General features: G+C 37.8%; 1 protein-coding gene across 1 annotated transcript in view; it reads left to right on the top strand.

Moving 5' to 3' along the window:
• The first annotated feature begins 2386 nt into the window (after positions 1-2386).
• Positions 2387-17097, top strand: part of LOC122069430 — a 61670-nt gene continuing 46959 nt past the window's right edge. The window contains exon 1 of the mRNA XM_042633443.1: positions 2387-2675. Coding sequence (XP_042489377.1) covers positions 2592-2675 — 84 coding nt within the window. The 5' untranslated portion in view covers positions 2387-2591. The remainder of the gene's footprint in view (positions 2676-17097) is intronic.

Genomic DNA, 17097 nt, shown 5'->3' on the forward strand with positions numbered 1-17097 from the left:
AATTTTTCTTCATGTTTCTCATGTCTGTGTAAGGGGCCCCACTCATTGGCTTCTAGTGCTTCCAAGTTTTTTGGTTTCTTGAGTTTGGCTTTTTCAATCATCCCCTTTTTTTGTAAACTTTTTTTTAGCCACAATTTCTCCTGTATTGATTTCTTTTAATAAAAACTTTCAGCTTATGACAACATAAATAAAAGTCTTGTAGGAGGATGGGACACAATAATATAGATAGACCAATACAATAAGCAAATAGATAAATACTGAGAAGAAAAGGGGTATATGATTAACTATGTAGATTAAGCTTGGAATCAAGAGGTTTTATAATAGGCAGAACGAAGATATAATATATGTTGTGCCCCTTTAGTCAATCTAGAGGATGGGAGGAAGTGGTGAAACTCGGAGAACAGGAGTTACCCCAGAGTAACTATTTTAAATACCTAGTATACATCGTTAATAAAGTGGGGTAGATGAAATGGTAAGGTGCGTCGGGAGTGTTATATGATAAAAGAATGCCTATTAAACTCAAGGAAAAATTCTACAGGAAATTTATAAGACTAGCTATAACGTATGTTGGGTAGTCAAGAAGAGTACTTTGAATAAACTAACTGTAACGGAGATGAAAATGTTGGGAGGGTTATACGGCAAGACCATGAGAGATAGGGTAAGGAATGATTGTATTATAAATGATTTGGGGGTTGCACCAATTTGGACAAGCTCTGTGAGAGCCGATTGAGGTGGTATGACCATATTCAACGAAGACCTATGAATGCCCCAGTATGGAAGAGTGACAAGATTCATTTGGAGGGAGCCAGAAGAGATAGAGGCAGGCCTAAATGACTATTGATGAAGTGGTATAAAAAGATATGCATATGATAGGGCTCAATTCTAGTATGATTTCAGATAGATTTTTGTGGAGGACGTATTGCTGACCTCTTACAGGGGTGTTCCCATGATGCGTCTTTCACTATTGTTCTACCTTCTTCAATTATCTCCATTTTTCCTCATTTTAACCTCTCTTTTGTGCTTCTTTATATTCTGATCCATATCAAATCCATGTAGTCGACCCCATTGGGATAAGGTTATGATTGTTGTTGTTGTATAAATACTTTGTATAGAGTTTTGTGGAGGACAAGGACCCATGTTGTTGACCCTTTATAGGATATGTTCCCATGATGCGTCTTTTACTATTGCTCTACCTTATTCTCTTAACTCCATTTACCATCATTTCAACCTCTCTTTTGTGCTTCTTTATTTTATGATTTTCATATCGAATCCATGTAGCCAAGGGTTAAAGTATCGGTATCAATTTTCATATCGATCAACTAAATTTAAGATATGTCTCGAAGGGTATCATATTGGAGATACACTAAGATATGCTAAAGATCAAAGATTAAAGTATCGGTATAGGTTGCTGTATCGATCGGCTAAATTTAAGATATCTATTGGAGGGTATCGTATCGGTATTGGAAATACTTTAAACCATGCATGTAGCCGACCCCATTTAATTGGAATATATGATTATTGTTGTTGTATAAATACTGAGAATGTCCCCCAATATGCCCCTAAGTTGAGGGCCTCAAATCGGAATCAAAATTGATCAGAATCAGAATCAAATCGAATTAGACCACAAAGAAATGGTGCCATTTTGGTTTCACCTCTATAATGTCTCTATCTATACATGAAGTGTACAAAGGTGAAACTAAACGTGACTTGACACTATAAACTGCATGTAAATTGGAGAACAAAAATTGAATAAAAACTAATAAACTAAAACCAGGTTGAATGCAAATGATTTTAACTAATTCTTATCTGGTGGGGCTTTGATTTGACCTTGTCAAATGTAAACCAATTTGGAATCGGAGCGATTGAAACCCTTATAAGGATGTGTTTGGTTACATAATTCGTTGGAGTTTTATTTCGGATTTGGTAATGAGTCCATAGAGAGTGTTTCTATTGAGTCATATGTGTTTTTTAGATTTTCCAAAAAGCTGTTTGGTTACCCATCCCGATTTTTATGATTCTTTTGAATCATTACTTAACATGGACTATTTATATGAGAGCTAGGATTATGCATGTCAAATATGAGTTTTACTATTTATCTTATTTCTCAGATGAACTACATTTAGCTTTACAAGGTGTTTCAAATGATTTAGTATTTCTAGGTAAAACAACTTAAAAAATAATCAAACAAATTTAAAACAAAGAGAATTACGTTTCACTGAAAAAACTTTCTAACGAATTATATAACCAAACATATCCTATTTACAGCGTCGCCCTAAGTCCCTTGCAAGTTCGTTTTCTATATCGAATAGAGGAACCCGGTTCGACCGTCCGATTCATTTCTAAGGCACCATTGACCTTATTTGCACTGTCTGGACTGTTTTCGATCGAGTTTCGAACCCTACGGCCGACGCCCGACTCTCCCGTTTCTCGTATTAAGTGAATCCACTCCTGTCTTGAGCTCGCCTATCATTTCCCTCTTTTCCTCTCTTCCACCCTCATTTTCCCTCGTCTTCAGTAGCTCACCCTTCAAAGCTTAAATTTCCGCCATTGAAACCGTACTCTTGTTGTCCTGGTCAGTAATTTGGTTAAGGATGGATTGCAGATCAAAGTTTCCGAAGTTGAAGTTCGTCTGTCGGACGATCTTCTCTCTGCAACTCATCTTATTGCTTTTTCTGGTAAGGCCTAAGACAACATGTTGCTTAAGTTGATTATGACGAAAACATGCTTTCTTTTATCGCCTTTTGATTCCTTGCTACTAATTGTATGGTTGTTCACAGTTTGATGCTTTATTGCATTTCGACAGATAACAAACTGTAACAGTGGAATGAAATTTGGTGGGGAACAATTGGGAGAATTACTAATTGATTGTCCTGGCCTCAAGAAATTTGGCGATATGAGGGAACTTTTTTTTTTTTAGATGTTTGGCAAGCTATATCACTACTAAGATATCCCGATCTTGGATTTTTGAAGTCGAAAACATTAAATTCACCCATTCCTGTTTGGAATTCTGGTTCAGGATAATGGAACATTTTTTATTGAGTTATTACATAGTTGGACTATTGCCATTTTCCTTCTACTACGTGATGATCACCAGAAAACTGTGGGGCATTTCTATCTGTTCAACCTCTGAAACGACAAAATTTTACATTCCTTTGTCTTTTTAAGTAATTTGGTAATTTATATTCTGAGAAGTTGGGAAAAGAGAATGATCCTTTCTTTTGGTTTTTTATTGAATCAGCAGTAATAGGGTATAACTCATAATATCTGGGCATATTTCTAACTGTTAACTACAGTAACCATATATGGGTATGCATGCTGAAAACTGGAAAGTTAGAAATATGTACACTACACTAATTTGATGCAAGTGCATCACACTAATCAGGCAATGGTATTTTTTTTTTTTTTTTTGGAATGTTCATATTGAACTGAATGGAGATCATATTCATGTTCATTTGTATGTGCAATTTTCTTCTCGAGTTTAGGCCAGTGATATTGATTCTTTCTGTTTAGATATTGGTTCCATTTAAAAGGTTATTAGTTGACTTTCAAATGATATTACATGCATTTTTGGGTTATTGTAGGAATGTTGTGAATAATCTGTTGGAAGGGGGTCAGGCTGTTGATAGAACTTGTGTATTTTTAAGCTGAGACGAAGTTTTTTGTTTACTGTTTGTTTTAGAGTTCTTACTTTAGTATTGTGGGAGCATTCATAGGAGTTTCTAAACATGTAGTGGGTTAAAATAGTGTTGTGGCTCGTAGGTTTTAAATTTAAATTGAGTTAGAATAAGTTTTGAGGAACTTAGTTTAGTGTGCCACTTTCTAAATTATCCTTTCAAGTTTTTAGCAAGTCTTAATGTGACAGGAATTATTTTTAACCTATATGGGGGGGGGGATGGCCGGATGGGGACTGAAACACTTAATATTGTTTATTGAGATTGCTTTAGTGAATTAAGTTGAATTGTTGCACCTCATGGCATAGTTGTCACGGCGCCAAGGCGAACCAAGACGGTGGAGGGTTGTCTAAGCGCTTAGGCGAGAAGGTCCACGCCTTGAGGTGAACAAGGCGACCAATTGTTATTTTTTATTTTTCCTATTTTCTAACATTATTTAGTAAGCTATATATACCTTGTATCATAAAAAATCAAGATTAAGCAACATCAAGTCATTAAAAATCAACATTTAGCCATATTAAATCATAAAAAGTTAACATTAAGTCATATTAAATTATAAAAAATCAAAATTTAGAGAAATGCTTTGGTTCTATAATAAGTTTGATTGGTCAAATGATATTATTTTTACATAAGACTTTTTGTCTCAGTTATAATATAAAACCAGCTTTCCAACAAGTCTAAGATTACTTAAATCTGAGTTATAATGACAAAGTTATGCTCCGGTCAAACTTATTTTTAAGTGCGCGAATGCTGTTAAGATCGCCTGAATGAAAATAATTTTATGGATATAAAAAAAAAAATTATTTTATCGGACTTTTGGTTTTTAACAATGTTTTAACATGATAGAATTTATAAAATTTTCATAATTGAGAAAAACTCCAGCATTTAAAAGTTGAAAATCGCCCCTATAACCAAAATCCAGTTTTTCTTCTTGGATTGGGGGGTTGACTTTTTATCCTTTTGGAATTTATGAAATAAAAAGCATTTACTTAAATGATATTTGGCATAAATAAGTGTCAAAACACAAGGCGACATGCAATGCAATAAGGCGACTGTCGCCTAGGCCCCAGGCAAACCGCTTGGACGCCTAGGCAACGCCTTGACAACTATGCCTCATGGTTTGTCTGGTTGGTGCCCTTGAGTTCTAGAGCTAGTTTATCTTGAAATAAGCCCTAGGTGAGTTGTAGCCCATTTCTCTCTCTCTCTCTCTCTCCCCTCTTCTTCTTTTCTTTTGTTCTCTCACATTGTTTCTACAAACTTGCATGCCCTTATAGTTGAGGAGGGGGCTGAACAACTGAGAGACTGTGGGGCCCCGCATGGTGGACAGTTATACTTGCTCATTGGTGAAGCTATTGATTGTGGTACATGAAGGTCAAAGGACAAGGTCATGGATGAAACCATACCATGACCAATCGCATGGGTGGAGGAGCCATTGGCAAGAATGACGGGTGAATAATTTTGAACTTTTGATATGGAAGAGAAATAGGTATGGGTCATATGGGTAGAGGCACTAGAATCAGTTATCACAAAGTGGAGGATGTGGTGGTAACGAAAGCTGATGTACCTGTATGGATATATGTGCTAAAGTGGCTGTGGAAGTGGAGGCGGATGACTCAAGCTGTTGGAGACGCTTTAATATTTTAGTATAATCGTTTTGAGGCACAGAAATAAATGAAGAAGCCCCATATGTAGATGCAAATGTTGTGTGTCACGAGAAGTCACTCACTCAGTAGCATTGTCAGTTATAGCTTTGTTAGCTAACTCATTAGACCAGTCTGGTTGACCATATTGAGCCCAACATTTGTCAACTTTATGATTGGGCTTGCCGTGAAAGGAACACTGTCAAGAATATGTCTTTGCTGTCCACCTGTACTGTGACCTCTTGGTCCACGACCACAATCTCTCCATAGGCCACAACCCTTCCCAAAGAAGATAGAACCTCGTCCTGCCAACAACAAATGGCAAACCTTCCTTAGGGGAAGGGGAGGGGTCAGCCCAGAGTAAACATAAGCCAAAGATGGGAGAATGTTTCATTTAATGAAGGTACTTTTCCCCGAACAAGGAGCTGACTTTTAACGGACTGGTACTCCGGATGTAGTCTGGCCATAAATTTTGCAATATGAAATTCAGCCCTCTGAATCTTCAACTGTTCCAGATCAGTAGTAAGAGGTTGACGAATTTGGCTTTATTCAATAATACCCCTATAACTGCTGAAGTATTCATTCAACTACCTCGGCCCTTGTTTAAAATTGAAGATCTTTTCATATAGCTCATAGGTTTGGAATATATTCTTCTCCTGAGAGAAGCTTTATTTTTAAATCATCCCAAAACCCCCTTTGTGGTAGTGTGGAATATGACGTTAGCTGCAATAGTTGGATCCATACTGTTTTAAAACCATATTTTGAGTGTGGAATTTCATGCATCCACTCTTCATATGCTATGATAGGGGCTGGTCTTTAGAGTTAGCAGACAGGCTCAATATATGACATTTCATCTCCCGTTAGCATGAGTATAGACTTGAAAAACTTGACCCATAACATGTAGTTAGTTTAAAATTAGTGATCGGAATGTGAACATTGTCGATTGGTAGTTTAGTATCAGTCATCATGCACACAGGGAAATATAGGATCCACAGATAGCAGCCAAAGCAGTGGCCGACAGTTGTAGGAGGATTAACCCTTAAAGAAACACTGTTCTAAGAAGAACACTGCAACCAATATATAAAAAATCCATTTCGGTACCTCAAACAAAAACCCAAATTTGGCTGATTATAAATTACCAGAAATCAGCAGGTCAGATGGACCTTCTAGTAGAGGATACTGATATCCCAAAAGGTTGGATGGATCTGCTGGTCAGATCCAATTTAATTTCAAAAGTTTTTTGTCTGAAATTCTCTCAAAAACAGGGTATCGCCCGGTGAAAGTAGAATATCAGTTGCAGCGAATCAGGGGCTTGATCAGCCCAAAAAGGGGGATCAAATGTACCTTCCAGCAGTAGTAATTAATCCTCGAAATATAACATCCAATGGCTGAATGAAAAGTAATTGAAGAACTCGATAGCTTCAAATAAACAATCCAGAATAAGTGTCGATAACAGTTATCTGTATAACTTGACTACAGTAGGCAAAGAGCTCCATTAACATCAAGATATGGTAGTAGAAAGCCGTAGTATACTTTGTATCATCATCAACTTGGGCTGTAGATAGCATGTAGGCAGCATAGGCTGTGCAACCAGAAACTATAGCAGTCTTTGAATGGACTATCAAACCAGAAGGTGAATGAAGATGATCACTGGTTATTAGGGCTCTGATACCATGTAACAAGTTCTGACATATCCTTGTCAACCCCTCCTGTTGTCTCTGCCCTCATGATATTGAGGACTCTTCTCACCTTTTCTTCTCTTGCCCCTTCTCTTCCTTGGTTTGGAAGAAAGTTCTCTCTAAGTGCTGGCCCTCTCGTAGAACCATTCTCCCCCTTGATAGAGAATTGATTTGGATCGACATGACTTTTGGGGGCTCTACCATTTGTGATACCATAGGTAAGTTTGCCTTCTCCGCTACTATTATTAACCACATTTGGATGGAGCGCAACATTCGACGATGATCATCCAATTCCCGCTCCCTGGACAAGATTTGGGCTGCCATCTTCTATGATGTTACCTCCAAAACCTCTTCCTCCAGTCTAGGCCTATCCCCAGTTCCATCAGAAATAACCACATCATTGCCTCTTGGAGCCTTCCCTTGAACCCTATTCCCCCCCTCTCTTGATGCCCCCCCCCCTTTTATTGTTGTTCCCCTTTGTTCTTGGTTTGGTAGATGTTGTTTTGATGTAATTTTCTTGTTCCCTTGTGGTTGGCTATTCCTTGTTGGCTAAGGCCTCCCCCCCTCCTTTCCCCTTGCATATTCTCTCCCCTTTTGGGTATTAATTATTTATATTATCCAAAAAAAAAAAAACAATATCAGTAACTCTAGAAACCAGTAATCACACAATAAAAAGAGAGAAGAGGAGGAAGAGAATTGAGGAAGAAGGTGAGACTGCCAAAGAGAACAACAGAATTGTAACTCTCAGCGGTCCCCCTTATCGTGTATATAAACAGCAATTACATAAAATAGGAAACCCTAGAAGCTTCCCTATTCCTGGTTACAATCGAAGATTAACTGAGACTAACTAGGAAACCATATAAAAACAAAACAAATAAAGTATAACCAACTGACTAACATGCCTACTGCCTATACACATAGACATGTAACAAAATATGTACCCCCATGGTACGTATATGACATGTTTTAACACCGTAGAGCTATGGAATCGATTCAACCAGCATCCAAAAAATAAAGCAAAATTATATAGTTTAATGACTGAAACTAGGTTGGTGGCGGTTTTGAAGTGATCTTGATGTAGATTGAGCCTGCAAAAGAAGGGGGCTGCTGGTTCCATCAAACCTGACCAGCCAGCCCCAATGTTGGCCCATCAAGCCTACCGAAAACTAGAAATTACTGTTCACGTGAACAATACCCGTGAACAATAATTTGGTCCTTTTTTTGTTTACTTTTTATGTTAACAAGTAGCTAAAGTCAGATTTAGAATTCTAAGAGAGTCCTTATGTTAGTTTTTTATTGAACAAGTCAACCCTTAGTTACTAAAGTCAATTAGTTTTTATTTTATGTTAGTTTCCTTTTTGGTTTGTTTCCCAATATGTAAGGCAATGTCCACCTATAAAAGAGAGATTGCTATACCAATTTAAGAAGTAATGAAGGCTTGATGAATTGCAGCCATTGTCGCTTTAAAACTCTGGAGATAGGATGTTCAAATAGCTGAGATAGTTGTGGGTGAGAGGCCTAGACTGAGATAGCCATTCCCCTACCCCCATCTTCGTTCTTCGTTCTTCGTTCTTTCTTTATTTATTTTTATCTTTGTCTACTGTTTAAAGTGAGATTGAAGCCCTTTAAGATTGCTGGTCAGAAGATATACACACGGCCTGTCGATTTTCAGTTACAAGGTTTTCCCGGGAAGAATGTTCGAGTGCTTAACTTCTAGGTAATCTTTGATTGCTACAGGATTATGAGGGTTTGTTGAGGATCTTAGGAGGACCATTTTTAGATGCTTTCAGCCCTAGTTCTTGAAGAATCACCAAAAGTTTCATTTTTCTTGCAATCAGCCTATAATTTCAGATCCTGCATGGGATTAGGTCCTATGTGATCTATTCTTACATCAGATCTGGTTTACAGGTTTCGATTCATATAGACCATGTAATGTTCTTCTCATGGTTTAAAGTATCTCCGATACCGATACGGTACCCTCCGATACGTATCTTAAATTTAGCCAACCGATACGATACATGGAATTTTTAAAATCCTTTCGTATTGATATATATCCTACGATACATACCGATATGTATCAATACACCACCGATACACATCGATACGATACGATATGCATCGATACGACTCTATGGAAAATATAAACAACAATTACATAAAAGAGGAAACCCTAGAAGCTTCCCTATTCCTGGTTACAATCGAAGATTAACTGAGACTAACTAGGATACCATATAAAACAAAACAAGTAAAGTATAACCAACTGACTAACATGCCTACTGCCTATACACATAGACACGTAACAAAATATGTACCCCTATTTTACGTATATGACACGTTTTAACACCGTAGAGCTATGGAATCGATTCAACCAGCATCCAAAAAATAAAGCAAAATTATATAGTTTAATGACTGAAACTAGGTTGGGGGCGGTTTTGAAGTGATCTTGATGTAGATTGAGCCTGCAAAAGAAGGGGGCTGCTGGTTCCATCAAACCTGACCAGCCAGCCCCAATGTTGGCCCATCAAGCCTACCGAAAACCAGAAATTACTGTTCAATATGTATCAATACACCACCGATACACATCGATACGATACGATATGCACCGATACGACTCTATGGAAAATATAAAATCGAGGTGAAATGTACGTTTCGGTATGTATCAGTACGTATCGGTGAGTATCAGTATGTATCGATCGGTTTGTATCTGTGAGTATCAGTATGTATTGATACAGTACGCTACGGTCATATAATGGCCAAGATGGGTAATTTTTCAGAAAAACACGATTTTTTGAGGGGTTTTTGTTCCAAAGTTGTTGTCAGCCATATTTCTCTCTAACTAAAGTGAAAATCAAGGTTGGGAACAAGGATTTTACATTTATGGGACAACTACAGACCTTGAATTCTTAATACGATACCCTCAATTTAGTGTTTATGCATAATACATGTTATCAATAGTTTTTTTTAACAAATTCTTTGTGCAAAAGTGTTTAAAAAAATGTTTTCTATCCATTTATGTGTATCTTTATCATATCCTAGCGTATCTCCGCGTATCTCCGATACGATACGATACCCTCCGATACGTATCTTAATTTTGACCGACCGGTACGACGATCGATACTGATACTTTAATCGTTGGTCACTTCTTCTACCAAATATCAGCTGTAGAATACTCTGGGAATAAGCACCAAGGAACCGGAGTTCAGGTGGGACTGTGGGAGAAGACAAGGCACGAAGGCGATCAACTGTGTAGGTTTAAAATAAATTGAAACAGAAGTAGAGGAAGAGTAATAAGAAGAAGAGAGAAGAGGAAACACAAGCATAAGACTGAATTGGAATGAGAGAGGATGATCATAGGAGGGAAGGGGAAAGGTAGCCCACGTGGCTAAATAATGTACCACACCGGTAACACTAACAATAACCAATTTTTCTCATTCAAACTATCTAAACTTAATTATAACTGTGTATTTAAAGAAACTAAAAAGGATCCATAATTTAATGCTAAAACTGAAACAAAATTATAAATCAAACTCTACCACTACTTAGCCTATTAAAATTGAAATATAAGATTAAAATATAAATCCAAATAATAGAAATCTAAATAAGTAAATAAACTAAAATGCCCTACTGGACCCAAAAAGCAATTGAACCTTGTTCATCTCCATCTGGTAATGCAGGAGTTGATTACAAGTAACGAACTCCGCAGTTTATAACCCCAAACAATACAAATAGGAGCAAGAAATAAAGAAATAATACCATCAAATAAACCCCTAAGGATACAATACCCATATAGGAGCAAAACCAACCCAAAACCCAACCCGATAGGAGAGAGAAAGGCCTTCTATAGAGCTGGAGAGAGAAAGGTGCGGCCAGGTCTGTGGGAGTCCGATTGAGCCGTACTTTTGGGTGTAGATAGTCCCTAGGGAGGGCACAAAAACCCCCAAATATGAAGGGCTTCTAACGGCTGGTTATGGAGTTACGCACTTTCTTGATTTTCAGACCTAAGAGAGAGAATGTGAAGAATTCTGCAGGAACATCAACTTGTCTTCTTCAGATAACCTTCAAGAGAGGATTGATTGATCTTCTTAGAGTATAGAACTAGTCCTCCAAAGGATTTGTAGATCAGATCTCAAACTTGGGCAGCAAGGAGGGTTAATTGGCTTCAAGAACAAGAACTCTTTGGCTGACTGATTGATTCTGATTTTGTATGCTTTAACAGGTCTGAACTTCTAATAACAATAAACAGAAGATAAAAATAGAAAAAGAAGAATCGATGGAGGGTTGAGAAGGGTGAAAGAGAATGAAGGAATGGGTATCTCACCCCTCAGGTTTTGGGGATCACACCCCTCAAAGGTTTAGGCATCTCACCTCTCAATAACAGCTTTTTTAGCTAAAGAGTAAGCACTCAATAATTCATTCATTCAAATCTTTAATTATGAACATAGGCTCCTCTATTTATAGAGGGCCGAATAGCAATCAAACTACTTAGGAGCTAGTTTCCTAATAGGACTAGACATTCCTACTACAACTAAGAGCTAGTTTCCCAATAGGACTAGACACTCCTACTACAACTAGGAATTCAAAATAGGACTAGGACTTGACTTTATGACTCCAACATGGAGTAGAACTAACTAACTAATAGTCCATATAGGACTTTACAACCGACCAATGGCCTAATGGATCTTTATTGAATTAAATAGCAACTAACTAAACTAATGAATTAAATCCCATTTTTCTACCTTCTACCCATATTTTAGGCCCATTAAAGTGGCCCATTTCAAAGAAAATCCATGGGATCAAATGCCCAACACATATATAACATAACCCAAGGTTTATTTGCAATAAAATAAGCCCAAGTGACTTATCTACATCAACTCGCCCTCTCTTAGAAAAAATTCGTCCTCGAATTTTGTAGAGTGTGAGGGTGATTATATCATGGTGCATATCCCTCTTCAAGCCGTAGAAAAATTCAGGTAGCTCTTTGATAATAAAGATGCAGTCTAGAATGTGAGGAGCTCGATCTTCAAGATACTTTAATGGGATGACGAATTCCACATGGTCAACCTCAAGGTCTTTAGATGTATCCATGAGGTCGTCTTCTAGCACGTCCTCTACTTGCTCTTCTTCGATCATAGGCTCTTCAAGTTCCTTGTCAGTGTTCGTGTCCTCATTTGTGTATGTAATGAGGTTTAAAATATACATACCACGATCATCCATCTCACCTTCAACTTCATCACCTTCCTCCTTGTCTTCAGTGGTGGTATCGGCCATCCAATCATCAAGTTGTGGTTCACATACTAACATCTTTGGATTGGCTTCAAGTGCAGCAATGACGGAGTTGGTGTTCAGTCAGTAGGGGCAAAATTTGGTAACGTGACCAAAACCTCTACAATGGAAACACTTGATTTTGCCTTCTTTATAAGTTATAGGTGTTTTCCCCTTGTCTAACGTGGCTGGTGGGACGTTGTTTGGAGCAATGGTTGCCTTTCCCTTAGCCATGTTTTCCTCAGAATCATGAGTTGGTGGGTAAGAACGTCGAGGAGTTGACTTGAGCAAGTCCTCTGCCTCTAAGGATTTGTCAATACAAGTATTCATGAAGGGTATTTCGATCACACCAATCTTCTCATGAATGTCATGCCTTAATCCCAATTTGAAACAGGATATGAATAGTTCTTCATCTTCCTTATAGGCACCTGTTCGTGAAAGCAATTCATTGAATCGGTTAGCATATTCTTCTACAGTCATAGTACCTTGCCTGATGGTATTCAGCATGTCGTAGAGCCGACGTCTGTAGGTTGGTGGTAAGAACCTTTCATTGAGGATGAACTTCAAGTCTTCCCAACTGCGGGGCATCTGGCGCCTGCGCATGAGCTTGTCTTCTTCATTCTTCCACCAGTCTTTAGCTCCACCAGTTAGCTTAGTGATAACTAATTGGACTTTCCTTTCTTCAGGCATACGGTACCACCAGAAGTAGTCATTAAAAGAATTCACCCAATCTTGGTAATAGATAGGATCATGTTTTCCATTGTACTCTTTTAGTTCCAGTTTAACCTTGTATGTATCATCAAGCTGATAAAGTTGATTGTCATACTCATTATACTCTTCATTCCAAACTGGTTCCCTTCGAGGTTGCATGGTGACTCTTCTGGGAACATTACTAGTGTAATTGACAGTAGGTTGAACATTAGTTTGGGCAACAGTTGGTTGGGTGTTAGAGTGGGCATCAGTACTCACTTTTAGGTCAACCAACTGTCGGTCATGTCCATCCAACCTCGTAGACAAGGCTTGGATTGCTTTCATCACATCTTGAAGGGTGGGTTGGGGTTCTTCTGTCTGAGCCATAGCTCTGATACCACTTAATGCAGGAGTTGATTACAAGTAACTAACTCCGCAGTTTATAACTCCAAACAATACAAATAGGAGCAAGAAACAAAGAAATAATACCATCAAATAAACCCTAAAGGATACAATACCCATATAGGAGCAAAACCAGCCCAAAACCCAACCCGATAGGAGAGAGAAATGCCATCTATAGAGCTGGAGAGAGAAAGGTGCGGCCAGGTCTGTGGGAGTCCGATTGAGTTGTACTTTTTGGTGTAGATAGTCCCTAGGGAGGGCACAAAAACCCCCAAATATGAAGGGCTTCTAACGGCTGGTTATGGAGTTACGCACTTTCTTGATTTTCAGACCTAAGAGAGAGAATGTGAAGAATTCTGCAGGAACATCAATTTGTCTTCTTCAGATAACCTTCAAGAGAGGATCGATTGATCTTCTTAGAGTATAGAACCAGTCCTCCAAAGGAATTGTAGATCAGATCTCAAAGTTGGGCAGCAATTAGAGTCAATTGGATTCAAGAACAATAACTCTTTGGCTGGCTGATTATGATTTTGTATGCTTTAACAGGTCTGAACTTCTAATAACAATAAACAGAAAATAAAAATCGAAAAAAGAAGAATTGATGGAGGGTTGAGAAGGGTGAAAGAGAATAAAGGAATGGGTATCTCACCCCTCAGGTTTTGGGTATCACACCCCTCAAAGGTTTAGGTATCTCACCTCTCAATAACAACTTTTTTAGCTAAAGAGTAATCACTCAATAATTCATTCATTCAAATTTTTAATTATGAGTACATAGACTCCTCTATTTATAGAGGGCAGAATAGCAATCAAACTACTTAGGAGCTAGTTTCCCAATAGGACTAGACATTCTTACTATAACTAAGAGCTAGTTTTTCAATAGGACTAGAAACTCCTACTACAACTAGGAATTCAAAATAGGACTAGGACTTGACTTTATGACTTCAATATGGAGTAGAACTAACTAACTAATAGTTCATATAGGACTTTACAACTGACCAATGGCCTAATGGGTCTTTATTAAATTAAATAGCAACTAACTAAACTAATGAATTAAATCTCGTTTTTCTACCTTCTACCCATATTTTAGGCCCATTAAAGTGGGCCCATTTCAAAGAAAACCCATGGAATCAAAGGCCCAACACATATATAACACAATCCAAGGTTTATTTGCAATAAAATAAGCCCAAGTGACTTATCTACATCATCTGGGTTCCCCCATGGGTTTGGACTAGTCCTGATGCAGATGCCTTGGCTTGGCTGGATCGAATCAATGTTCAAAATCTTGTTTTGTTTTGGTGTTTCAGGGGTTCTGAAACCACCGAAATACCAAAATCTCGACGAGTTGGGTATTTTTTACTCGGTTGACTGTTTCGGTGGTCAAACGGCCATATTATGACTTGAAACTTAGTGGAGAGCTTGTTTTAAGGTTAATAAACATGCTTAAAACTTAAATTTGCAAAAACATTAGAAAATGACAGTGTTTTAGAGTTGCACCCTTGTTTGGCAGTAACCGTCGAATTGTTCTAGAGATTTTATGAAATATTGTTAGAACAAGATATAATATGATGGTAAAACAATTAAATAATGCATCTAAGCCATGATCAAAATATACCTCCGATAGAGTCGTAGATCAGCCAATGGTGAGTAACATATGTATAATTGAGTTCCATCAAAGCTATATTAACCATAAAAAATACATTTTATGTTTATGGAAAAAATATTTTTTAAACTGGAAAAAATATTTTTTAAACCAGAAAAATAAAAAAAATATTTATGAACAATAAAAAAAAAATTTTGACTCCATGAGGTCATAGATCGGCCTCTAGTGTCTAACATATAAAAAGTCTAGCCCTATTCAACATGTATTTATGTTACAATTAAAAAAAAAAGGTTTTGGGAAAAGTGGTTTACCTTTTCAAAGCTTGAAATGTGTAGATCTTCAACTTGGAGTGATATTCAGGGCAATAGATGTGATGATGTGGTAAATTAGTGGACAATTGAGTGATTTTGTGTTCAAATGCAAGGAGGAGCCTAAATTTTGCCAAGACAGTCGAGTTGGAGTCGAAATTTCAACTCCCCCTAACAAGATTGAGTATTTATAAACCTTGGTATCATTTCGGTATCTCGCCAAAATGGTACCGAAATTTTGGCCGAGGTACCGAAATTTTGATCGAGATGATTACCTTTCTGTAATTCATAGCACACCTCGACTCGGTAAAAAAATAAAACCCGAAATTTCCCACCTATAAAGGAGGCCTAAGCTAAGACTCAACCAACCCAAAACAGGTTTTTGGACTGGCCAGGGTTGGTAGTTGATAATTAGGGAAGCAATCTTAGTATATTTGATTCTCTTTGTTTTAGAAGTAGATACGTAGGAGTAGCATTTTGATTTCTAGTTTTAGTTTGTTTCCTATTAGATAAGTTTTCATTCTTGAGATGTATTTCTCTTATTTATATGTAATTGCTAGACAATATTGGGTAGATTTGGATTTTGAAATTGAATGTTGTTTGGTTGAAACTATGGCTGCCGAGAGGTTTGCATAGCTCTCTTCTTCTCTTCTCTTTCTCCTCTTTCTATTCCTTTACTTTTCTTTCTCTTTCCTTTTTTCTTCCTCTTCTTTACTGGTTTGTTTCCCATCCCCTGTTTATGGTGATACTGCTAGACCCAGGGAAGCTTTGCTGAAACTTTATTTGCAACCGATTGGGCTTGAGATATGGACCGAAAGAAGCTTGGCCCTAGGCGACTCAAACCCTTGAGTCCTTAGTCTGAAACCCATCCCTGTGGTGAGAAACAAGACCTGCAACAAGTCTGAAACCCTAGCCACCGCCAGGTCTTACTAGCAGAGACTCTCGCTGCTCACATGCTTAATCTTTGGACTGATTGTTGACTGGAATCAAGAGGCCCTTTAGTGAAGAACTATTGGTTGGAATTTCAGGCCTAACAGAGAAGAGCTGAGGGAGATCTCTCCTTCGCAAGCTGCTGGTTTTTCCGCCATTGCAGGTTGTCTAAGGAAGAAGAAGGCTGAGTCGTGGGTTTTGTTTAGAGCATCTAATCTCTGGTTTGACCATATTACCCCTTCCTTTACCTATTATTCTCTTTTTGTCCTAATTTTATTCCTAATTCCTGAATTACCCTTTCTACTAGCATATTGTACCCATTGTTTATGCCTTTAAGTTCAATCTAGTGACAAGTCTGCCACTCCCTTCTAAATTTCCATATAATTACAATATTGCCACTGTTTTAAAACTACAAGGTATTTACTGTTTTGCCATTAGTGCTTGTGGTTTGAATCGTCTCACACTTGGAAGGGTCCTAAGTGATCCGGCTCGGGTTGCCAAACACCGGATATGCATCAGGTCCAAGGAATCTTTCCTGCATCACCCCTCCCAGGACCTCGCGTAGGTGGGACAAGCATTAGGTTTTGGCCCTTTTTATGCTGGAGCATCCTTGTGAGATTTTTGTTGTCTTGATATTCACTGATAAACCATTATACCAAGATTCCTTCAAGGGAGAACCATAATAATTTGAAGCAAGTTGTTTGTATTGGTTTTTAAGTTAAAGAAGGGGTGGAGGAGGCTGGGGGTGTGCTGTAATTCCGTTTCATTTTTACTGTTGAGGTGTGGTCCTATTTATGTTAGATCTTTACGCCTAATTAAAATCGTTAAGTTTTTGGTTAAATGAATAGTTCTCTTCCAAGTGATTCAATTGCCTAACTTTTCCTTTGTTCATAGTGAATAAGCTCTTAGATATCA

The sequence above is a fragment of the Macadamia integrifolia genome, unplaced genomic scaffold (assembly GCF_013358625.1).
Source record: "Macadamia integrifolia cultivar HAES 741 unplaced genomic scaffold, SCU_Mint_v3 scaffold614, whole genome shotgun sequence".
Taxonomy (NCBI): domain Eukaryota; kingdom Viridiplantae; phylum Streptophyta; class Magnoliopsida; order Proteales; family Proteaceae; genus Macadamia; species Macadamia integrifolia.